The sequence below is a fragment of the Pinus tabuliformis genome, chromosome 6, assembly GCF_031772625.1.
Source record: "Pinus tabuliformis cultivar Carrire ecotype Pingquan chromosome 6, CPIR1, whole genome shotgun sequence".
In the NCBI taxonomy this organism is placed as follows: Eukaryota; Viridiplantae; Streptophyta; class Pinopsida; order Pinales; family Pinaceae; genus Pinus; species Pinus tabuliformis.
Genome location: NC_142292.1, coordinates 605,502,279 through 605,529,604, shown reverse-complemented (window position 1 = coordinate 605,529,604; position 27,326 = coordinate 605,502,279). Strand labels below are relative to the sequence as shown.

At 34.9% G+C, this 27,326-nt stretch overlaps 1 protein-coding gene across 1 annotated transcript; it reads right to left on the bottom strand.

Annotated features, from left to right (window-relative positions):
• Positions 1-335: 335 nt before the first annotated feature.
• LOC149260016 (LEAF RUST 10 DISEASE-RESISTANCE LOCUS RECEPTOR-LIKE PROTEIN KINASE-like 1.2) lies at positions 336-25,719 on the bottom strand. The gene is made up of 3 exons (XM_089378444.1): positions 24,758-25,719; positions 1,973-2,002; positions 336-1,800 (listed from the first exon to the last, which is right to left on the bottom strand). The coding sequence occupies exons 1-3, from the start codon at positions 25,524-25,526 to the stop codon at positions 602-604; spliced, it is 1,998 nt and encodes a 665-aa protein (XP_089234570.1). The 5' UTR covers positions 25,527-25,719; the 3' UTR covers positions 336-601.
• Positions 25,720-27,326: the final 1,607 nt, after the last annotated feature.

Here is a 27,326-nt window from a genome sequence, read left to right as displayed (position 1 = left end):
TATATTTTAAATATTAAAATTTTGCAAATTACTAAATTTAAATGTAAACTTTCCAGATTAATGAAAAAATTAAATCAACTATAAACTGTTCAAAAATAAAATGAAATTAACTATATCTTAAACCATATTCTACATTAAGAAAATATGATAAAGATAATATACCTATTTGATTATTAAAAACAACTTTTCCACTTTTCAAAACCCTTTGGTGAAGAAAAAAACCATCACTCCACACCACGAAATAGAAACAATAATGGAGTATATTTGTTCATAACATACTGATATCATATCAGAAAAACACGGTTGGCAATGGTACGACTAATGTCGTAACATTTTTCGAGCTAAATATGTTAACAGAGGTATTTAGATATTTCCTTTGGATTAAAATTTAAAACCATACATAGATGTATGTTCTGTAAACCGGCCAGTGAAACAACTACATTGTCACAAACTAACTCCTTTGCAGAGATTGGATTGATAGTGTAAAACAAAAAGCGTGAAGATGCATAGGTGCAAAGCTGTACAAGCTGGATATCAACCCAAAGTGGATGGAAAGTATGGTGCTCCTTGGTCTACTGCTGCTGGGTTATAACGCAGAAATTTATACACTACTGTTGGGAGTGGAGCTTATGCTAGGCCACTTGTACTGCACAGATATGGGAGATACTCCCTCTGTCGTTGGCTGTTTGATGTCGGAAAATGATTCCGACTGTTCGCCTGGAGGTATTGAGGTGAGCCGCGAATATTGTCTGATTTGCTCCAGCTGAGCAACAACTTCATTCATGACTGGTCTGTCATCCCTCTCTGACACCAGACATCTGAAGGCCAATTCTGCAACTGCAGTTACCCCGACCTTCAATTTTGGATTCATTTCAATCTCCAGCTGCTCATCCACTATTTCATGCAAAGCCCCTTCCTGGATCTTTGTTACCGCCATGTTTGCAAGGTTGATTTCTCCTTTCTTCCGATTTATGTCCACTGCTATTTTGCCAGAGATGATCTCCATCAAAACAACCCCGAAGCTGTAGACATCAGATTTCTCCGTCAGTTGATAACACTGATGGTATTGTGGGTCAACATACCCGGGTGTGCCTTGTGGAGCAGTGGTGACATGTGTGGCATCATCGGGCATAACCCTGCAAAGCCCAAAATCTGCTATCTTCACATTGAAATCCTCGTCCAGGAGAATATTAGAGGATTTAACATCTCTGTGGAATAAAGGCGGTTCAAGGCTGTGAAGGAAAGCCAGAGCCTGGGCAGTTTGTATAGCAATGTTCAAACGAGTGTCCCATGCTAATCCCTTGGGGCCTCTGCGATGGCCATGAAGATGAGCAGCCAAGGTTCCATTTGAGACAAATTCGTATACGAGCAGAAGCTCTGGACTGTCTTCATAGGCACAGCCATAAAGACGAACCACGCGTGGATGATTCAACGTGGAAAATGTCATCACCTCGTTGATGAACTGTTCGACTCTTCTAGCATTATCTTGATAAAGTCTCTTTACAGCTACACTTCGTCCGTCCCCGAGTTTTCCAAAATAAACCAATCCGAACCCTCCATCCCCAATTTCGTTCTCTTTATGGAAGCAATTTGTAGCCTGACAAAGTTCTTGGTAAGAGAACATAGGAAAATTACGTATCTTAAGCCCGCTGAGTCCACTTTCCTCCATGTCCTTCCTCTTGTGCTTGCTGAAACCACTAGTAACATCCCGGACGAGAATTTCTCTCTTCTTCACACAAAACGTCATGAATAGTAGTATTAATGCTATTGCTGTCAGAAGAGCCCCTCCAATAGAGCAACCTGCAATCGAATGAAGAGATTGATAGCAATCCCCAAAGAAAATATTAATGGAAACAAAATGCAAATCCATGGCGACCGAGACAAGACATTGATAGGAATCCCCCAAAGAGAATATTAATGGAAACAAAATGCAAATTCACCTTGACTGAATTGGAAGAAATCATATATTTACCTGCTATAATTGCTGATTTGTTTGGACCTCCTGTATCAAGGGTCCACAATTTTTGTTAAGAAAATGACACTTGACATATCACGAAGCGCATATACATAACATAATTTAAAAATACTATCTAACCTGTATAATTACAAAGAGAAACACATACACATAACTTCATTAACAATCCTATAATCATCACCAGAAATGAAATTATTTGTTGTTTACAGTTCAGCAGGATTAATAAAAGAAGAATAAATGAAATTATTTGTTGTTTACAGTTCAGCAGGATTAATAAAAGAAGAATAGTGTAATTCCTTTCTGTAAAAAGAATATAGTCAAAAATAAATTATACCGAATATCATTTATATAAAAATGATTAATATTTTTGAAAAATTTCTGAAATTACAAGTTTTAACTCATTATTTAATATTATGACATTCTTTTGATAGAAAGGAAACTAAAGATTTATTATAATTATTTAGTTATATGATAATTTCTTTATAGTCAAATTTATTTGAGTAAGAATGGTTGGATAATTGTTTTATAGTCAAATTTATTTGGGTGGTGGTGGCGGCGGTGGTGGCGGCGGTGACGACTACTGATGATGATGACGTCAAATTTAATATTATTTAATATTATGAAATTGTTTTAATAGAAAGGAAACTAAAGATTTATTATGATTATTTTATTTTATTTTATTTTTTATTATTTATTTTTAGACAAAAAAACGTTGGTTTATATAATGTACCATTGCATATGTTCAAAAAGTGTCTTTGTACAAAAATCTTACATAGGTCTTCCAAAAGGATAAGTAGTAAGAAAAAAGTGAGGTAAGGGTACATATCTGCCATAGTTTTAGTAAGATCTACCAATGCTTCAGTATGTAAACAAATTAAGAAAAGATATCTCCCAATCTGTAGGCCAGACAAAATGTGGAGCATGACCAGTGGACAAAATCACAAATCAAAATATGAAGAGAAGTATAATGTTGCTATGGGAGGGGGATAGTACCCTCGGCACTGATGGTATCTGCCTCCAGGAGTGTGTAATGCATATATCCAAAGTTTTTAGTGGTCCCCTTCTTTGACAAAGAGTCTGCAACCCAATTTTTCTCTCGAAAAATGTGTTGGAGAGAGATCGAAGAGAATGTCCCTTTGAGGATATTAATCTAAGAAATCCAAGCAGTAAGGTGAGGAGCAACAAACTGAGTGTTTCTCAACAAACCTTCAATTATTACCTATGAGTCCCTATATACAAATGGGGTGTCAATGGACAGTTGTCTGGAAAACCAAAGAAGTCCCCAGAAAGCTAAGAGTTTAGCCCTCATGTTTGTTCTTGAACCGTCATTCCAGTGTATCTTGTATTGACAATTCTGGCCCACATGAATCCATACACCACAACCACATTGAGATCGTTGTGCAACACCATCAAAGAACACCACTGGGAACTGCAGGGGAAGTGAAAGAGATATGTGTGAACGATCCAGAATCGTTTGAATGGGAGTCCTGACATTTTGCAGCCGTATTAAGACCTTTTGGATGATGCAGTGAGAAATGATTGTAACACCCTCAAAGATGTGTCCATTCCTGGCACACCATATTTCCCAAATTGTCAAGAAATGAGCCTCCATAATCATACCTCCCCACTCCAACCACCATGGATACATTCTTATGTGCATCCAAATCTTCTGCAAGGTAGATTTAGAGAAGATAAAATTCCATTCCAAACCGTGATAACACTCAAGCATTCAATGAATAGATGAATTCTTTTTTCAGAAGAGTTTCTGCATGAAGGGCATCTCCCTTGACCATTGAATCCCCTTTTACATAGATTCTCCCAGGTGAGGTTCTTGTTCCTCCAAACCAGCCATATAAATAGTATGATCTTGATAGGGATCTGAAGTTTCCAAACCTTATAGAATGAGCAAGAATCATGTAGAGAATGGATAGAGAGGATAAGATACCTATAATTGTCTGCCACTTCCACCAAATTAACCCGCATCTTTCTGGCACAGGTGATGAGGTACCCCTCCATTGTTCTACATTGTCCTGCTCGTCTAAGAGACTGAATAAATACTTCCCACTCTGTCGCGTATGCACCTATTAGGCCCATCTCCGCAGCCTGCTTCCAAATAGGAAAACTCTCATTCCATCCAACAATAGCTTGTTCTAACACAAATATGCCATGAGCATGTAGCGTAGCAATAGGTCCCCAGTCAAATCATGTGAAACAACCACCTCCTTAATGCTATCAATACCAATAATGATATGATTTCCCCTGCCAAATGTTTAGTAGATTCTCTCCAAAAACAAATCCCTTTCTTTGTGGAAAATCCTCTAGATATAGGATCTAGAATTGCTCCCAAGAAGTCCCAGTCTGATCTAGTCTTCTTCCCTTTTCCTTTGCAAGTATTTTGTGGAGATGATGTCCCTCCATATTCCTTCCTTAAATAGTCCTTGCCACAAAGATTTCATAATAAGATCCCAACCAAAAATATTTATATCTAAAATACCCCTACCACCTTGGTGCTTTGGGATAGCAATACTTTCCCATTTTGTGAGATGATATTTCTTAATTTCTTCCCTTCCCGCCCAAATAAAATATGCCATGAAGTTTTTGATTTTGTTAATAATGGCCGAGGGGAGGATGTATAAATGTGTCTAGTACAAAGTTAGTTCTTGTAGTACAGCTTGTGCCAATATGTATCGACCCCCAAGGGACATCCATCAATGTGCCTATCCATTTATCATGCGCCTATATTTGTCAATTATCCAAAGCCAATCTACAATTTTGTAGTTATTACGCTTGAGTCTAAAGTTGAGATATGTGAGGATGTCACACAAAGGCTGAGATTGGAAGTTGAATAATGTTACAATCTCATTAATCTCCCCCGGATCACATGATGAATATAGTATATGCGATTTATCTTCATTTTTTAGCGTACCTGATGTAGCTCCAAATCATTTCAATATATCATAGAACACCCTCCATTATGCCCTACACATCATTCCAAAAGCTAGAATATCAACCACAAAAATCTATTTGAGACCGTAATGCGTGCACACAACCTTATACAATTGAATTGACCTCCTAAAACAATCGAAGTAATCTTAAGGCTAAGACAATCCATTAGCAAAATGAATAACAAAGGAGAAAGTGAATAGCCTTGTCATAGTCCTCTGGCAGCACTAAAGAATTTTGTAGGGTATTCATTGATCAGAACTACAAAATGTGCACTAGAAACACAAGCCATGATCTGCTCAATGATTGGAGTAGATGGGCTAATCTTAGATAGGATGAGGCATAAGAATGCCCAGACAAAATAATCATAAACATTACAAAGGTCCACCTTCATCACTAAAACCTTAGTTTTCCTAGTATGTATGGAATGAATAATCTCCTGAGCGGTGGCCACTGCATTGTGTATCATCCTGTTGTTAAGCAAATATGATTTGTTCCGCGAAATGTGAATCTAGAGGGTTCCTTTGATGTGCTCTGCAATAATTTTTGATATAATATTGTAAGTGATGTTGCAGAGTGAAATGGGTCAAAAGTTAAGAAAGAAGCAAGAGACTGATGCTTTAGGAATCGGGGCAATAAAAGTTGAATTTATATATATAGAAACATGACCCATGGATTGAGATTATTCCACCATATTTAACAGGTTCACCCCCACCAAGTCAAAGAAATTGTGAAATAACTCCACCGTCCAACCATCCAGGCCCGAACTTTTATTTTTAGCAAAAGACCTTAACACCTAGTGGATTTCCTTAGTTGTGACCAGCCTGAATATTGTCTCATTCATCTCCTCATTGAACATAAGTGGGTAGTCAAATGTACCCCATAACTGATATTCTATGAATATTCTAGAATACCACTGAAAGAAGGACTCAAAATAATTAATAATTTCCCTTTAAATTTCCTCAGTGGTGTATACTATATCCCCACCATGACTCTAAATCTACCAGATAGTGTTTCCATTTTTCCTTTGATTTGCATATTTATGAAAATATGTTATGTTTTTGTCACCTTCCCGTAACCAAAGGGCTCTTCTCTTTAATCTCCAAGTCGATTCTTGTATGAGTAGGATCTGTCACTTTCTACTTTGGAGTGATTTTAGCTTGTCCCAAATATGTGTAGATGGAGCACCTGGGTCCACTATATTGCTAAGTTTTTCAATATCTAAGACCTGCATTGAAGGTATGATAGATATGTGAGTGGTGTATGGAGCTTGGGCTCGAGTCTATTGGAGTACTATATCATGGGTTGTTTTCTTTCTTTTTTATGACTGGGTAGAAGGTAGATTAGCCAACCCTAATGTTCGTGAGATGTTACAAAGATCCCTCGTCACTTCCTTCAATCATGTTTGCACATTTCTATAGCTTCATCACATGTTGTCTACATAAGTTATACAACAGATGAATTATTTCTAAGCTCTTGGGCTAGCCCTTTCTCCCTTCCAACTCCCCCTAGAGACCTTCCATACCCATGGAAAGGCTCACTATCTAATCTAATCTCACTTATTGCCAAATTACTCTATATAGAGGAGATGGAATAAAACAACATATGTGGATTCTATTGTTTGATAAATAATTTGGGTATATATGTTCAAGTATATGGGATTTTTGTGTCTTTAATAATTCATTATTATTTTTTATTATGTTACAGTCACTCATTCAAAGTCTTCTAACACGGTTTATAGTGGATTATTATTCTTCAAAAAAAAAATGGATATTCAGTTTTTTCTAAGTAAATAGATTCATGTTTGATTAAATTGATTTGATCATTTACAATTGATATAATTCCTTTGCTTTTCAAAATAGAGGATTTTTTCATACTTGGTAGGCAGTCTAGTAACAAAATTGTGAGAGTAACAAATTTCAATGGGTTTGGTACTCTTTTGTGGCCTTTTAAGATTACAGAAAGGTGAAAAGCCAAACAAGACCATAAGTGCAAGATTGAATATAGGGGGACATATCTACCCAATGCAAGTAATAGGAATACACAAGTTTACATCAATGGATGTGAGATTATCATGATGAATCCAGAGATATTGTTCGTATTATAATTTTGTACAAGAATTCAAGATAGAGAAATAATGACATAAATATATAATACACACAAAACTTTACATGGTAAAACCCTAACAATTTTTCACAAAGCATCTACAAATTAATAAGGCAAGGATTTGATTATTAGAAGAAAAATTACAATAAGGATTACATCCTCTTCAATCTCTTGGGATTCACAAAATGAAGTAGGCATTGTAACATTGGTTAAGATAACTATCATTTAGTTTCATAAACCAACATTGTTAAAGTAACCATAACAAAACTTTACTTACGTAAATTTAGTTTTTACATTTTATTTTAATTTTTATTATACTCTAACAATCTCCACCTTAACAAAAATTTTCATGATACCTTATCAAAGTCCTTCCATCATCTCTTTTGTAATCCAAGAGAATTAAAACATTGCTGCAACTTCTCTAACACCACTAGTTTCTTAAACATGTCTACACAACATTCCTGTGTGAGGATATTTGAAGATCTATTTCACCTCCATCAATGATCTGTCTTAAAACATGGTGTTTTATATCAATATTTTTAGTCTTGTTATGATCATTTGGATTTTCATGCAAATATATAACACTTTGACCATTGCAGAATACAATTACGTTGTTCTTCATTCTTCCAAATTCACATAGAAGACCCTTCAACCAAATTGTGTCTTTGGAAGCATGAGATACAACAATGTACTCTACCTCTATAGTGGATAAAAAATTTATTTCCTGAAGCATTGATATTCAACTAGTATATCCCCTTGCAAGAGTAAAGACATAATTTGACTCTAGACCTCCTCTAGTCCAAATAACATGCAAAATTTGAATCAACATAGTTGCAGACATAATCATTAAAACCATTAATGGTGATGTAATAAGCATTACTTCCTCTAAGATACCAAAGAACCCATTTTGTTGCATTCCAATGTTCATTTTCCATATTTGAAATGTACCTATTGACAACACCTACTACATGTTAAATATCCTATCTAGTATATACCATTGCGTACTTTCTTATTGATTAGCATAAGCTACACAAGAAATATAGTCATTTTCTTTCTTACTACTAGGACATAAACCTGAAGAAAGCTTAATATGGGAAGCTAAAGGGATATTTACAGGTTTCTCATTATTCAGCCCAAATTTTACAAGTACTTTCTCAACATATTTCTGTCGTGAAAACCTAAGCTTACCATTTTCTCTATCTCTATGATCTAAAAATGGAGGTAGTCTCTTTAATATTTTCAAAAAGCAAACAAGGATGGTTTCGACGTTTTGCAAGGAAAAATGGGTCTTGACACAAAACAAGTTTTACCAAAAATTCTCTTCAAGTCATGAGGTATTCTTCACATGTAAACTTAACATAAGCAACATAATATCACATGACTCATACAGGCATCATGAAGAGGATAAGAAATGATTTGGCAATGGATTTCACCCCTCTTGGGCTACATCTCTAGGTCTTCCAACATAGCTAGACCGTTCCATATATTCAATAGAAAAGGGAGTACATAAAAGTTGGCTGATGAAACAAGTGGATATTACCCCTACAAAGTAATGTTCTCTTGCAAAGAACTCTCACATAAATAAACAATACAAGGTATCTCCTACAAATATCCTATACTCCAACTGAAATGAGCTTACATGACCATATGAGCACTTCAATTCCACATTGAAGAGAATAAACAAAACTTCCTTCAGCATGACATAATGAGGAAAGTAAACCTGAGATGAACCCTTCAAGTAACAGTTGCTGCAGTAGACTTCTGAAGATGAGAAAAACCTTACAAGGCCTTCTCCATGCTGAAACACCTACCAAAACATCTTAAAAAACCTAAATGATCCATACACCCTTGGTCTTTAACCTGTGAAAGGGCTCCTTAGATATACTCAAATCAGCAATTAGAGGTCACCATTGGATCCAAAATATCCAAAAACCCCTAAGTGGACTCTTCTTGAGCTCCAAAACACTGAAAAATCCAAAAGATATGGATCTAGAAGCTCTCCCATGAGTTTTACTATTAAATGTCCTACAAATTGGACCAATAGTCTAACTATCCTACAAATCTGCCATGTTTTTCGATAACGAAGCGACATTTTTGCCCTTTGCTGGTACATTTTGTTGGACGCTTAAATTGTCTTATGACCCCTTAAGGTCGAAAATTCTAGCCACGTGGCCCCGTAAGGCTACGGGTTGGGCCTTAACACCCGCCACCGCCAGCCTAGCCCCTTAATGCTTGAGATCATGGTCACGTTGGCACCTATGGGGCTGAGGGATGGACCAACAGCCTGACCTAACCGTTGAAGCCCCCAATTCCATGGTGCCTGGTCTTATGCAGGTCCATATGCCCTTATCCCAGGGCTAAACCTATGCACCCTCCATCTAGTGCCTTCGAGACTTCGCCACATTCCTGTGGCAGGTTCATGTGACCAAGGGATAGGGGCTAATCCTAAGCCCCCTCTTCATTTGCGCTTTGGTGACTTCATCCGTGGTCATGTGGGTCTCCATCACTAGGGGTCGGGGCTGGTCCCTGGGCCCCATACCCTTATGTGTTATGGTCATATATCGAGGATGCTACCGAGGGCTGAGGTTGGTAGCTTAACCCTGCCTCCCAAAAGCACACCATATAAAATTTAAATAAGAGTTTTGACCATAGTAATATAAGAACCACCGCTAGCTCAGTGGTAAGGAGTTGTATTGCTAAGTCAGAGTTCAAAGGTTCGATCTGCCTAGACCTCTGTCTCACCATTGCCAAAATTTTAATATGCCCTGGAGGTACCACATGGTAGCCCGTGATTGTGCCACGTGGCACTATTCTATTGGTCCACTTCAAAAGCCCACAAACCAATTAAAAACGCCCAAAAATTGACGAACCAGAAAGGGACACTTGGTGACATCTCGTTGGTCCATACCTACAGATTCACCCTAGGTGATGTCAACGGTACAAAATCCTAGTTAGCTACCTAGTCAACAACCTGCTCCTTTTTTTCTTTATTGGGCCAAACTATCATAACACAATAACTTTAGCATACTGTGTCAGATTGAAGTGAAACAAATGTCGTTGGATTCATAATGACGAGCAATTTGACTTGGCAATAGTTTCAAGACTTTATGGGCACTTTCATTTTTGAGCTAAAATTTGATCACCTGATCACACCTCTCCACTAAGAACCTTTGGACTCCAAAATATTACTTCCCTAGTAAATATAATAAGGCTGAAACTCAAAATCACCCAAAAACACAATTCAAAATGCTTACTTTTCAATTGGTGCCCTTCACTTCCCAATCATGGCACTTCACCTATCTTCTCCGTGAAGACCTACAATCCTCTTAATAATACTCTTTAATCTCATCTTTGCACATTTCAAAAGCAACTTCACCTTGAAGTTAAACTGTTGAAGACAAATTTTACTCCATATTGGAAATCATAAGCAACATAAACTTTCTTTACCGTCCCCAAACTAAGCTTGTACATAAAAATTACACTGCTACAAAATTTCAATGATATAATTTCCTTTCCCTACAACAACTTAGTCACCTTGTACAATCTTAAAAAAAAAAATTCTATTCACAACAAGTTTCATATCGAAAACTTGCATTGGTGAGTACATGACAAACTTGTAGACAAACTTGGGCGACAACCTGTACATTCCAAAAGTCCTTGAACATTTGGACTTATAACAAGCCAATACATAACATCAATGAAAAAACACATACTTGTTGCACATAGTGACAATTATTGTTCACTTTACAAAAGTACCCAAACAGGTAAACATAAGCAAGTAATTACAAATTTATAAAGCAAATTACAAACACGTTTACCCCATCTGTGCCTCTCCTAGGCTTATAAGTTCTCTTTTTGCATCATCGTTTCCTTTAAGGTTTCTTTAGGATTGTTGTGAGTCCTCTTTGCCACTTATTTCTTTCCTTGCATTAGGTTGCACAATCTCCTTTCCCTTCTTGGAAGAAGCTCTAGATGTAATTTCCAACATCATTCATTGCCATGCCCAGGCATATTGCAATGGGTAGAAAATAACTTTCTCTTGCTTGTTGACAAAGGAGTCCTCTCATGCAAAGGAGATTCATTATGCTTGATGCCTAGAATTTGGTCCATTCTTTTAACCATTACCATGTGTTTCTCACAGATAGCCACACAATGGTCAAATGCATCACAGAAAGTACAAGGGTACATATTCCACAAGTAGTCAAAATTACCATGCATTGGAAAACACCCATGAGATTTATACTTGTCTCTTGGGCTGTAACTTTGATGGAGTGGAGTGGATGATGAAATGCAAGGTACCTTCAAGCATTCATCTCGCTTGGGAGATAAATGAGAATTTTCACCACCATCCTGGTGTGACATACCATCCTTAGATGATTTTTGTGCCTCAAACCATTTGGAGCATTCTCCAAACTCCCTTTGACCATATCCCAATCCCTGATACTTTAGTATCTCCTCAACCATGATTGGATTGGTAATCCCTTGGCCATTGATGTCAAGGCCTCCTCCTTCATAACCCATTTTAGAAAGCAGGTTCATACAAATGCCTTTGGTATGTTTCCCAAACGCTACAAAAGAGGGGTTATGCACATAAACATAAGGAATTGTACTTGAAATGATTATCACCTCCTTAAACTTGTCATTCACCTTTACAGCTTCTGATGATGATGACAATATTGTAGACGACCCTAGCCACCCACTCTTACCAACTAGCATATCGTGAGAATCTTGGATATTCTTGCAAAATGCACACGCATCATCTTCCTCATATGGTCCACAATCATTGTTTGAACCATGGCCACATACTGGTTTCATTATGGAGGTTTCTTTTGTTGTCACAAGAGTGGAACTTTCAGTAACTTGTTCTTTAAGCACATGCTGCAACTGAAGGTGCATATGCCTCTTCTCCTATTCATCCATCTCTATAATTCTTCTCAACTCAATGTTCTCCATATGAAGAGACAAATTCATCTCCTCTAGCTCTTGCAGACTTTTTTTTCCCATTCTTGCAACTTGGTTAGATGAGGCTCTGATACCAATCTAATCTCAAAATGGAGGAGGTAGTCTCTTTACTCTTCTCCAAAAAAAGCAAGGACCATTCCAAAGCTTGGCAAGGAAAAATGGGTCTTGACACAAAAGAAGTTTTACCAGAAATTATCTTCAAGTCATGAGTTATTCTTCACATGTAAACTCAACACAAGAAACATAATATCACACAACTCATACAATCATCATGAAGAACATGAAAAAATATTTGGTGACGTGGTTCACCCCTCCTCGGCTACATCTCCGTGTCTGCCAACATAGACAGATCGCTCCATATATTCAGTAGAAAAGGGAGTACATAAAAGTTTGCTGATGAAAACATGTGGATATTACCCCTACAAGGTAATTTTATTCGGCAAATAACTCTCACATAAAGCAACAATGCAAGGCATCTCCTACAAAGATCCTATTCTCCAACTGAAATGAGCTTACATGAGAATATAAGGACTTCAATCCACATTGAAGAGCATAAACAAAACTTCCCTCAACATGAAATAATGATAAAAGTAAACCTGAGTTGAACCCTGCAAGTAAGAGTTGTTGCAGTAGACTTCTGAAGGTGAAAAAACCCTACAAGGCCTTCTCCATGCTAAAACACCTTCCAGAGCTGCTTCAAAAACTTGATTGATCCATACACCCTTGGTCTTCAACCTATAAAAAGAATCCTTATATGTGCTCAAATCAGCAATTAGAGGTCACCATTGGATCCAGAATATCCAATAACCCTAAGTGGACTCATCTTGAGCTCCAAAACACTGAAAACTCCAAAAGATATGGCTCTACAAGCTCTCCCATGAGTTTCACTATTAACTGTCCTACAAATTAGACCAACATTCTAATTTTCCTAGAAATCCACCTAGTTTGTTGCTAACGAAGTGACGTTTTCACCCTCCACCAGTAAATTTTGTTGGAAAATTAAATTGTCTAATGAACCCATAAGGCCGAAAATCAGGCCACATGGGCCATAAGGGTGCAGGTTAGGCCTTAACACCTGGCCCCACTGGCCTAACCCATTAAGACTTGAGGTTGTGGTCACGTTGGCACCCAGGGGACCGAGGGCGGGGCTAATGGCCCACCCTAACCCCCAGAGCTTGCAATGCCATGGCACCTGGTCTTATGCAGGTCCATATTCCCTTGTCCCAGGTGTAAACCTTTGTTCCCTTCATCTAACACCTTCCAGACTTCACCACGATCCTATGGCAAGTTAATGTGACCGAGGGCTAGGGGCTAATCCTAAGCCCCCTCTCCATTTGCACTATAGTGGCTTCATTCGTGGTCATGTGGGAGTCCATGACTAGGGGTTGGGCCTGGTTTGTGGGCCCCATACACTTATGCACTATGGTCATATACCGAGGATGCGACCAGGGGCTAGGGTTGGCAGCCTGACCTTCCTCCTAAAAGCACGCCATATAAACTTTAAACAATATTTTTGACCATAGTAATATAAGAATCATTGTGAGCCTAGTGGTAAGGCATTGTATTGCTAAGTCAGAGGTTGGGGATTTGATCCGCCTAGAGTTTTGTCTAACTGTTGCCAAAATTTTAATATGCCCTGGAGGTGCCACATGGTAGCCCATGATTGTACCATGTGGCATCATCCTATTGGTCCACTTCAAAATCCCACGAACCAATAAAAAACACCTGAAAATTGATGAACCATAAAATGGCAGTTGGTGACATCTGGTTGTTTTTTACCTACATCGTCGCCCTAGGTGATGTCAGTGGTACGAAATCCCAATCAACAACTTGCTCCTTTTTTTCGTTATTGGGCCAAATGATCATAATGAAATAACTTGAGCATACGATGTCAGATTTAAGTGAAATGAACGTCGTTGGATTCAGAACGTCAAGTACTTTGACTTGATGCCAATTTGAAGAGTTTATGGGCAATTTTATTTTTGAGCTAAGATTTGATCACCTGACCACTTTATGTATTTCAATGCCCAAGATTTGCTTTTTTACTTGTTGGGGCCCTAGAGTCACACTATGTTGTGTTATAGTGTAAATCCTAGGAACATCTAATTTCTATCTAATTTTTTGTTGTGATTTGGGTCTTCTATTGAAGTTTGGTGTATGAAATCATCTATTGTTTATTTTAAATCTTGTTGAATCTGTCTCTGTCTTTGTTAGTTTTGAATATTCTAGTTCATTCATTATTAGTTTCAAACTTCAAGAAGAAAAATAAGATGATGAAAAGTTACAACAAATTAAATCGTATGTAAATGTTTGTTTTCTGTGAATGTTCTTTTGCGAAATGATTATATAATTCTGACTTAAATTTTGATCTTATTTTTTGTTCATGTTCTAGATTTAAGTATCATGCACTCTGCTTTCTCCATAAAGTTATTACAAGAAAATAGAGGAGCATGGAGAACCATTTTCAGCCATTTAATTTTAATTATTGATCTCTATTTAAAATCTTTGTTTCTGTAGGAATGTAGTAAATATTACTCATAAGCAACTACCATTTATGTCACACTTTAAATATGAGCATCTCATTAATTATATCATTCATCATGGGTTCCATTCGAGAACATATGAATACAATGAGTGAATTCCACTCAAGTCAAAATTCAATTTCTTCTGAGAATTTGGGTAAAGGAAAACTAACAACCATTAAAATAATTATGTTGAGTAGGATTTCCACCAGTTTTCAGTTGGAGCATTCATAAGCTTTGGGTTTGAAATAAAGAACTAAAAAGGGTTTGGAGAAGGGGGAAAATGAACAACAAACCTTAATAAATTCAAAAGAGAAATTCAAAATTCCAGTTTCCACATCAACAAAGAACTTGGAGGAAGTTAACTTGTGTGACATGGCTCCTGTCACTCAGTTAGCTCAGTAAATTCGAGTTAGAGGGATTGGAGTTCAGTTAAGCATGTGTGATTATTAAATTCTAGTATTCCTGTTTAGTTATATCTAGTTGTGTTCAGTTAAACTAGTTCTAACATTTAGAGGAACTAGTGGAAAGTTAGTTGTGTAGTGGGACAATAGTCTAACTCAGTGATCATCCAGTTAACTAATAAATCAACCTAAAATAACTAGTGCATTTAGAGAATTTGAGTTCCTCAGCTGTGGTGGAGATTCCAAGGCAGTGCAATAAGAAATTGTAAACTAGTTTGAGTGTACAAGTGTTGCATGCAGCAAGATGATCAGACCTTGGGAATTGTGCAAGCAATTGGAGGAAATTTCCTTAAAAATAGGGGCTGATTCTTTAGGATTTGTACAAGGAAATAATAGCTCAAGTTGAGGAATAAATTGACTAATTCTGGGTCAGAGCTTTTCATTGAGCAGAGAGATAGGTTATTCACTTGCAGGTTGTGCTCTATGTGGGAAAGAAATTGTAATATATCTCTATTCATCTGATTAGTGCAAAGAGGCTTGAGGGGTTTTTCCCAATTGGGTTACCCTAGAAAAAATATTGTGCATGTGTGTTATTTCTTATTGCATGTCTGATATTGTTGTTCTAAATTGTGAATTGAATTCCGCAGATCGGTAGAGTAGAATTATGTCTCCTAATTTAGATTAAAATTTCTTAAGCAGTTGCAATTCTATCACCAAATTTCTACAATCATCCTCAATTGAATGGAAAAACTGAGATAGTGAACAAATGTTTGCAAGGATATTTTTGTTGCTTTGCATCTGATAAATCAACACAATGGGTCAAGTGGTTACCTCTGGCAGAATGGTGGTATAACACTTCCTTCCATATTGCAGCAAAAATGACCCCATTTATGGAACTTTATGGATAACATCCACCATCCATTGCATCATCTTTAAGAGACAATTATAAGGTTCAAGCAGTGGAATATCACATCAGGCATTAATAACAAGTTCTCCAATTCTTAAAGTATAATTGACTCGAGCACAAAATTGAATGAAATAACATCAAGATCAACATCATAGTGAAAGAAGTTTTGATGTGGGTGCTTGGGTATTTTTATTACTACAACCATACAAACAAATTCCCCTCAAGAATTTTAAGAAGGATAATAAATTATCACCCAAGTATTATGTCCCTTACAAGATGTTGCAAAAGATTGGTACTATGGCATACAAATTAGAGCTACTTGCATCTTTGTGAGTACACTCAACTTTCCATATTTCACGCTTAAATAAGGTTGTAGGTGACAAGATCCTAGTTCAAACAGTATTGCCATAAATTAATGACAAAGGAAAAATCATATTGGATCTCGAAGCAATCATGGAAACAAGAATTTAGTAGCTACTAAATTGATCAATTTTAGAGTATTTCATTAAGTAGAAGAATTTACCTACTAAATATTCCACATGGGAGGATGAATATTTCATACGGAAACATTGATAACTACTCAAGCATTGAGGAAAACCCTTTTTTAAAGGAGATGGGCATGTTAGGTCCCAATAATACTAGTGTATCCCCCATATTATTATTGTTTACACCATAGAAGCCAACTATTGTTATTATTTTTCCCTTACATTATTATTGTTATATAGGCCCTAATTATATTTTGACCCTTTAGACACCTATATATACCAAGGTCTTGTCATTGAATCATCCAAGCATTGTGCATTTATGTGATTTAAAGGGAGATTGGCCCCTCGAAGTGACTTACTTTCTAGTCACTGATCTATCTTTTCTTATATTTTTGTGCTACTTTTGATCTTGATACATAATACTTTTCTCAAATCACATGAATGCATTACCAATTTTCATGGTCTAAAAAATTATTATATAATTTTATTTTATTTTTAATCACAAATATTTAACTATAGTAGATAGTCTTACTTTCAACACCAATACCTTTTTATCATCTTCCTTTGTTGATTCAAAGTATTTGCAATAGATTTTTCTGAAGGTACATCTTCCTAACAATAAGTACACAATCATTTTAGGATCCACAAGTTTGAATAATTTGAAAGGTTGATACCAATGGACTTATGATATATAAAAAAAAATCATGAGGAAACCTGGGTAAAAGTCAAGAAGGGTCCTAGCCTCGAGGGTTAGCTCAATTAGTTGAGGTCTCATTGCTAAATCACTTCGTCATTGGGAGGTCATGTGGTAAATTCACTTTAATGGCCTGGGGGTTAGGCTCAAATTAGTTTGGCCGACAGGATGTGATGCCTTCGAGTGGATCTACCCAGATGTTCCTTGGAAAAAAAAAAAAAACTCAAGAAGGATCTAAACAAGATAAACATGAAATTCGTTGTTGTTTTTTCAATGACATGGATGCAAGTTCAAATTCAATTATTATTGTTGAACACACAATTAAAAGATGATAAACATTTTCCATCTTTCAAACAAAATCCTTAAGGCATTTTATCATATGGAATAACCTGGTTGGCGACAACCATGAATCGACTTTAAAACTGACATATATTGAGAAAAGTGCATTCAAATTCATATACTAGAGAACAATTCGGGCTTGCTTCTTTGGTTGGGCCTTGAAAGTCACAGTTTGTTTTATGGTCCCAAATCCAAACACTATCTACTATGGCTAGAAAAAATGTGTTAGTCATATGCCATACCTCTATTGTGACTGGCTACAAGAAAGCCCAAGTGCCATTTGAATTTGTTTCTTGCAAAGAATCCACCACAACTAGGCCAACTACTATGTAAGGTTGCATCAAGTCCATAAATCTCCATAGCATTGTCACAATTATAATGTGACCAAATATTGCATCAAATTTATACAAAAAGTCAACTATAACTACACACTGAATATGCATATGTGATTTAATTCCGATGCCCTCACCCATGTTATGTAATGATAAGTAGAACATGCAAGATAGTACATTAGGGAGTTATGATCATCAAATTTATTGTAGGAAATTGGATGAAAAAAATCTTAGCATGTACGACCTTTAAGGCAATCTGTGGCACATGCTCATCAAAATCGAGATTCGAATGTCCATTTCCAAAAGGTACAAATGTGCATGGAAACACATAAGATATTGAGTTCATTGTAGGACCAAACACATCAATGTAGTTAGCCCATCATGTTAGTACCTTCTATTATTCTCACAAACTCCCAAAGTCCAGATTTCTGGGCACATCTATGACAAGGTGTTTACCACTGTTTGGGAGTGCCCACCCACGTGGCCCGAGTTTCTTTTCACTTTACCATATTACATCATACCTCTTATTTCTCGAGGCACAATAGATAACCCTAATTCATTTTCCGAATAACCCTCCTTGCGATACCGTGTTCCAACAATATTAATATTGTTGTCTCACAAGTGGAACCAAGTTAGTCCCCATTCTTTTTGAGGTTCACTGGACTAGTTCATCTTATAAATTAGTTTGCAACAATATCAAGTTACATCATTTTAATCGCAATTCTTTTGTTCAAGTCAAAAAACGCCATATAATGAGAGGAGTTGCATTAATTAAACTACATTTGCATTTTCTAATTTATTGTTTGTAGGATCTCTGTTTATATAATTATTCATTCTTTTTATTCTTTTATTTCGTTACAACAATCATTCATTTAACTTATACTCACATGGATGATGATCGTGTTTATTCTTGGAAAAAAATTGGATATTGAATTTTCTTAGAGTAAATAGAATCATGTTAAATTAAACTAATCTGATCATTTATAAGCGATATAATTTATTTCCTTATTGAAGTAGAGGATTCGTACATTGGCATCTATTTATATTACTAGGTAGACAATCAAGTAAAAACCTTCCCCTATGTCACGGATCCAACTGACAAACCCTACAATGTTCAGTCCACTGCAACTCAGCTCAGCTCAATAATGGCACAAAAGATTTAAAGGTGTGGAAGATATTCGTTGCGTTTTGCAACAAACAGGTGTTTCTCTCTACAAGCAATGCAATGATGTATATGGATTGTTTTTTCATTTCAAAGTGGGAAAGGGCACCATCTTGGCAAGTTTCTGAAAAAAAAAATCTCAAGATTTTCATTGAAACTATTGGAGACAAATTTAGCCACATTGGCGCAGCTATTAAAATGTAACAATAATTTAATTTAAAGAAAACATAAAAATTGGATTCACCTATGTAAACTTTTTGGTACAATTTCCTTAACGGGTTGGTTTTCGAAATCAAATGATAGTTATCAAAACTATTGCAACGGTGCTTGAGGGTGTTGGTTTTCGAAACCAAATGATAGTTACTAAAACTATTGTAACAATGTCTATCTCATTTATGAAGATCTAGAGATTGAAGAGGCCAGTAAACTTGATTGTAAAATTGCTATAATAAAAGCCCTTGTTTTATTCATGGATGTTTCCTTGAAACGTTGTCAGGGTTTTACTATGTAAGCTCTCTGTATATCAATGATTTTTCTTTCATTATTTCTCTATTATTGTATGATTAAACAGACCCCTAATACCAACAATTTTTGATGAAATACATTAAATTTGGTTTTGAAGAAAATATTGTTCCCATGCCTAAGAACATCATCCTCATTGATGAAGGATATGGAATGCCTAGGCCTCCCCCAAACAAGTAACTGTTTGCCTTTGTTTTTCCGATCTATGCCTCTATAATATCATTAGCATGGAACCATAAAATACCATCTAAATTGGGCTACCTTTCATAGTGTAACAATCTTATATACAACAAAATGTTCACTACTATAAGAAAAATATGGAATAAGTCAACAAAATTTTCACTTCTATAAGGAAAACTCACTAATAATTATGGAATAAGTCTTTATGCACATGAACTCAATTGGATGACTGAATTTGGAATTATTCTAAAATTTAATGGGCATGAGCAAAGTCAATTGTTTGACCTCGTTTTTACTGTCTCATTCTAAAATATAATCTGCATTTCAGATAAAGATAATTGTCTCATTCTAGAATATAATCTACATTTCAAATAAAAATAGTCTTATTGAACATGAGTAACAATTTCTAATAAAATTCCTATTACCATTTTGACTACTAAATATGGTCTATAAATTAAATAAAATATAATTATTATATGAAAATATTTCCTAGACCTGTAAACTACTATAATTTATGATTCTATAAACTCCTACATATTTTATTAGACTATATTACCCAGTATACAAAGCCAAATCCTCTCTTTCCAAGCTTGTTTTCCTTATAGATTTAAGCTAGAGAGAATCAAAGCTCATGTGTCAGCGATAGAGAATCTTTGAAAAGAAACCTGTATTGACATGATTTGTTATTGGGATAAAATGGGGAACCTGGAAATTGAGTTTCCAACCTGAGAGTTGTTAGTTGTTTGCAAGCTATAATGATTGGTTATTTCATGCTATTGACTCCAGGTTGATTGTGTAGGTAACCATTTTTTTGGCAACTTGATATAGAATTATGTTTTATATTTTTATTAAAGAGTAAAATTTAATGTTGCTTTCGTTTATATGAATAATGTTGGACATTCAAATGTCTAAAATAGCAAATATTAATATTGTTTAATTCAGATGTTTTAAATGGCAAAACGACTGTCGTTTAAGATATAGTGGGAGCTGAAGTTGTTTAGAAGATCATCTATAAAAATATTTTTATAGGTTTTTTCATTAAAATTTTAATTAATTAATAAGATAAGATTAAGTATAATTTATAATTCTGGATTTAAGACCTCTGTGGTTTATATCTTTTGAATTAGAAGTTGGAGAACCCACAGTATTAATCATTTTTTTTATACTGTGGGTTCTCCAGCTTCTAATTCAAAAAATATAATTTATAATCATTTAGTGGTTTCTGTTTATATAGTTTAAATAAGATTTAATATAATTGATAATCATTAAGTGAATTTCGTTTAAATAAAATATTAAAATTGATATATTTTTTTGTTTGGGTAGTTTAATTGATAATGATTGTGGAAATGAAGTTTTACTGTATCAGAAGCTTTGGGTTCAAATCTTATGCTATTCTCTCAATCGAGATAAAAAATTCAACATAATGAAGATATACTCCAACAAACTTACAACAACAAAAAAATTTAATATATCAACAATAATAATATTTGCAAAACTAACTCATCTGTAAAATGCATTTCGCAATTTTGTATTACAGTTTCACTAGCAATTTTCTAATACAGTTCCAAATTTTATTGAATATTAAGTTATTACTTTTCAACTATGTTTTCCCCAATTAATTGTTAAATAAGCCTGATTCTATTTTTTTTCGCTGTGCTCCTATTTCATTTTTTTTAAATTATGGGTTGCAGCAGAATAGAAACACTCATTGTCATTTTTGCTACGACCACTCCAATTGTGAATGAAAGGACCAGAGGCAAAATAGCCTGGATAGGTAATAGGTAATGCAATGTTGTTTGGATTAGGTTATTGTCAATTGGGCACATATTTGGAGTGAATATTAATCTACCCCTTAATATTGCCTATGCTAGCCTTCTTCCATTTGTATGTGGGTCTTTATTTTTCCTCGAATAACTTTACATTATTATAAACATTTGATTCATTTTATTGATTTGATTGAATGATAGTATAGTTTATGTGATTTCATTAATGGAAAGGTATTAAGATTAAGTCATCGAAGAAAAAGAAGATTAGTAGATGAGTCATGATTCCTACCAAATTAGGCGGTAAAAAGCATTCTCACATCAGCTACATCTCTCTCATCAATAAATATAATATTATATTATCATTCGAGGAGTTTTATACAAAATATGAATCATGCTTTTTATATATATATATATTCACATTAGTTACATCTTTTTTATCAATAAATATAACATTATCATTCGCTGAGTTTTATAAACAAAGTGAATCATTGGTAATATATATATATATATATATATATATAACATCCTCAGAGTTACATTTTTTTTATCAATAATTATAATATTATCATTTGTTGATTTTTATAAATAAAGAATGAAATATTTGTAATATATATTTTTGAAAAGCCATATATATGTGGGTATAAAGTAGATGATAATGTGTTATGTTAAGGCATTCTGCGGTGAAAATGTCACTAATTTGAAATTACGTGGGCACAAATTTAGCAATGTTATGGATTGTTGTGACTCAGAATGATTTAAGATTATGTGGGCACAAATCTTACAATGTTATGGATTGTTGTGACCCAGAATGAGTGTGATCAATGAATAATTTTGATGGTTTAGATACCCTAGATTGTGGCTACTCAAACTACCTATACATTACTTAACAAACAAACAAAAAAGTTAATACATAACATCTAATAAAATAATTATAATTACAAAAAAAATTATAAATTTTTTATTAAAATATTTTATCATAATTTTAAGATCACAATTCAATAATATAAAACTTTTAATAAACTTTATAATATAAAAATTATATAATTTTATTAAATTCTATAATATAAAATTTTTAATAAACCGTTGGATAATAAAAATTAAATGATTTTTTAAAATAAAATTATGAGAAATTTTACCAAATTATATATATATATATATAATTCTTACTCTGCTATATACAATTTTCCTTAAAAAGAGATTATCGTAAGTATTTATAATTATTTCTGGTTTTTTAGTTTACATTATATATGATTAATAACATTTTTAAAAGCCAAATACAAGTAGTGTTGCGGATAATTTCATTCGTTTAATATATAGTTACAAATTACAAGTGAGTGTTGCGGCTAATTTCATTTGTCAAACTTCTATTTACAAATTAGAAGTGAGAATTTTTTTTGCACTAAAACATTTGACATTTATATTTAAATCAAACCTTAATATAATTTTAAGATAAAAATATATAATTGTTACACAATTATAATATATAATGTTTTGTTTTTTTGATAATCTAAACTTGTTTATGTATCACTAAAATAAGTTAACTGTCCACGGTTCAAAAGTATTTAGGCGACCAAAGGTCTCTGTTTTCTTTGTGAACGTGAATAATTATTAAATTATTTATTTATTAGATAATAGTGATAATCAAAGTGGTTTATAATAATTATTTTTATTGTTAATTTGGTAATTAAATTACTAGTACAATTATATTAGTAAATGTGGTTGATATATTGACCTTACTTTTATTTGTCCATTGACATTTAAAAGGTGGAAAATGCCATTGATTGGCGCATATCAACCACTTTTATTGATGAGGTTGTTCTAGTTAACGTGCATGGATTGGATTTGTTGACCATGGTTAACTATGGTTCATATTGTCTAGCTATGGTTAAAAATGGTAGACGAGGGTTGAACATGGTCAATAAGGGTTGTTGATGGTTGACCATGGTTGAAGAGGGTTCATGAAGTTGACCATTGCTGAAGAGGATTCAAGAGGTTGACCATGGTTGATGAGGTTCACCGAGGTTGAAGAGGATTGATTGAAATTGATTATGGTTGAACAAGGTTGACGATGATTAATCATTAATGTAACAATGTATTTATGTTACATTAATGCAACAATGTTATGATTGCTGGGACATCTTTCGGTACTAATCATATCTAGAGATTTTGGTCGACGTGTTTCAAACGATCTAGTGTGGTTCATCATCAAAACTAATTGTTAAACTCTAACGTTAAAAAAATTAACTCTCTTCATCGCAATATGTTGCCATGATCTAACATTGCATCTCGTCTTGATGACGAACCACACTAGATAGTTTGAAACACGTCGACAAAAAGCTCTAGATGTGATTAGTACCGAAAGATGTCCCAACAATGATAATTATGGATAACAGAAGCCTAAATTCAGAAAATAACAATGTTATGTTAATGTTGATCGTTGTCACATTAACATTGACCATGGTTGATGTTACATTAATGTTACATGAAGGTTAAAGAAATGGTTAAATTAATAGTTGAAGAGACTTGATGATGTTGACCATGGTTGACTAAGGCTGGCCATGGTTGGTTATGGTTGATCTTGGTTTACCATGGTTGATCATAGCTATCGAAGTTGATCAAGGTTGAAGACGGTTTACCGTGGATGACCATGGTTGACCATGGTCAGCCATAAATGTAATAACATATTAATGCTACATTATTCCAACAATGTAACATTGTTGAAAATTGTTACATTAATGTTGACTAATATTGACCATCGTTGATGCTACATTAATGTTAATGTTACATTACAAAATTAGTTAAATTAACTATTGAAGAGGGTTGAAAAGGTTGACCATGGTTGAAGAGGGCTAATCAAGTATTGATCAAAACAAAATATGGTTGACTGAGAATGATCATGGTTGATTATGGTTGGTCATGGTTAGTTATGGTTTACTATGGTTGACGAGAGATGAAAATGATAAATTATGGTGGAATAAGCATCACCATGGTCTCAACCATGCTTAAGTAAAAATAAGTATAGTTTAACCATGTTTTAAATAAATATCACAAAAAATAAAAAAGCTCATAAAATAATGGTTTGAAATAAATACCAATCAACTATTTCTACCGACGACAAAAAAATAATCATTATGAAATTAAAATTATTATTCAGAATAAAATATGCTTAGGAGCATAATGGTAAAGTATAATGGTATACATATATATTCTTTTTTTTGCGAGTTGCCTATCAAAACCTAACTCCTTTCGGGTCTGGCGGTCACCTCCTTCCGGGGCATCCCCAGATCGTAGTTGAGGGGAAGAAAGGGCGGAGACCAAAGCTAGGGAGTAGTTATTTCCTTCCCGTCGGGTTATTTGTTTGTTTCTCATTCCATTAAATTAAGTTAAAAATAAATATTAAAAAAATTGAAAATACCAAACTTTGAACTCAAATTTGTAAGAGGCCATGGAAAACATACCATAACCATGACATTCGTCAGGATGTGATGTACCATCGGGACAGTAGCACAGAAATTCTGACGATCTGTTATGACCGCAGCCCCCTTTACTCATCAAACAAGCCACACAGTTTTGATATCTATACGGGTCGACCTGCCATATTATCTCAAAGCCCTCCATTTGGAAAGTCTGACTATTAATGGACTTCTTCAATTGCAGGACCTCCTTCTTAATTGGTAGCTGAAGATGCGTTTTACAGAGAAGTGTCTGATTGAAGTCGATATCTGGGCTGAAACTGTAGTACCAAAAGTTACCACATAAACTCAACTCCAGTATCTTACCCGTATGATTCTTCTGCAACACATTTCTTGGATGGCAGTCCCTCCAAAACGTCAGATTGGTATATCCCTTGGCCATTTGGAAATATTTATAGCCATACCACCATGACTGAGTGTAATTATCTAAAGTTTTACCTCCATTCTCGCAAGAATTGTTGATAGCGATTCTGATGCTCTGTTTAACGCTATTATTCCCCAAGATACTGGGCTCGAATATCTGATATTCAGTTCCAACAATATTAAGCAGAGGGCGGTGAACATTTTGATCACAGTCAACCTCAAAATAACGGTCACCACAGCCGCTGTGTCTAAGCCCAAACGGATAGCTGAAATTGAAGTTGCCACATCTATTAACAGAACTACAATTATTAGGGAAACATGAGACTGAGGAGGAGCAGAAGAGGAGGAGCAGAGTGCATATATCAAGGCGAAGGAGAAGAGTTAGAGACATCGCATTGAAGTGGGAAGAGCAAAACGTGTTATGCTCTCTCCTTCATCTATTTTTTAATAAATATCAGTGACATACAAAACAGGAGAACATTGGCAATGGCGACCAACTCGATACAGCAAGAGGGGTTGTGCAAAGCTACTGGGATTGGAGGAGCGCCGTGGCATAGGCTGCATTCATTTTAGTTCTGCCCATGTATTTGGCTTCTCTCTACTATAATTTTGGATTTGGCTGGAATTTCGGAAATATCATTCCATTCGTAAATTTTCTTAATGGCTGAATTTTCTGAAAAACAAAACATTTCGGTGTACTTCGTCCAAAAATCCGTGATATCCGACCTTTCTCCTGAATTTTCTAACAAGTAGGTAAAGTTTGCCCAATAATCCGTGATACTTTAACTTTCCATCCGAAGTTTCTGCCTTTCGCTAATAAATGACGGGTGAACTTTTTGACTCAAATTTCGCTGAAACAATAGTATACGGAACTCATGGAACTCATGTACTTTTTTTTAGCGAAAGGAATTTGAAAAATATAAAATAAATTTCATTTTTCATTTTCATTTTTTCTTTGAATCAGAAGAATTTTTAGAATTACGACTTATTATTGGGGAACTCTGAGATGGAGTAAGTGGGACTGTCACTCTACTTTTCAGCTTAGTGCAATCATGCACAAGCCTTACTAGACAGGTAAACTGCATAAACTGAGTTTCGAAGCTCGGCCAGGGCCCCTTTATTGGTTGACAAACCCAAGGTTGACAAATGTAATTTGGTGTCAGACATCCACCATGTGGCCTAGCGTGATGGGATAAAAGTTTTATTAATTTAATAATCAAGCATTAATTAGTGGTAGGGTACATTATTAAAACATTCCTTGTGGCATCACTACTTCAAACCCCTAACTAGTCTTATTTACCATTCCACCCCATGTTAGATGAGTACAAGCAAGCCTATCATTACACAAGCATGAACACATAAAATAAAAAAACCATGGTGACATCCACTACAATTTTGAATAACTTTGACCAAAGCATTAGTGATACTTGAACTAATGTTTCTTTCATCTGTTTTTTTATTCATATCATCTTCTTGAGAGTAACTAAAAATTATAATAAATTTCAATGAGAATTCAAATTTAATAGATTGACATCACTAATCAACAATGTTCCTTTTTTTAGATGTTGCATAATTACCTCATTACACCTTAATTGACAAAACACACTCACAAAACTAATGTCATTATAAAAAATGCATATGCAATGGAGTTTCCAAAGGGTATATAAAGTAGATACTCTCAAACAATGCCAAATATTAGACAAGGAGTCCCTAAATACCAAACAAGAGTCTTCCAACAAAGTTGTTCTCCAATGTAAATAGCCCTGGAAAATGTTAGGCAACTAAGATTGAACCTAAGCCCAACAAGATCTTGCAAAATAACATTCCCGTAAAATATGCTTCTTTGTCTCTAATCTTGGGTAGTGATGGCACAGTTGATCAATAAAGTTCCTTTTGGCCAACCAAGCTTTGGAAAGGAAACCTTTATAAGTCATCGACCAAGCAAAGACACAAATTAACAAGACACCATGGAGTCGATCAATCCAACAACTTTCTTTGTCCATAGAAATCCACATGACATTGCGAACTTGTCCTAACTCCTGACATTGATTCCAAATAGAGTAGAGCTTATTGGAATCATATCGAGTCAAAGGGAAATTGAAACTCCATTCCCAATCTCTCTAGAAGGAACCATCCACATATTGATATTCACCTTGAAATTTTCTTCTTAAAAATAAACTTTATGATCTCC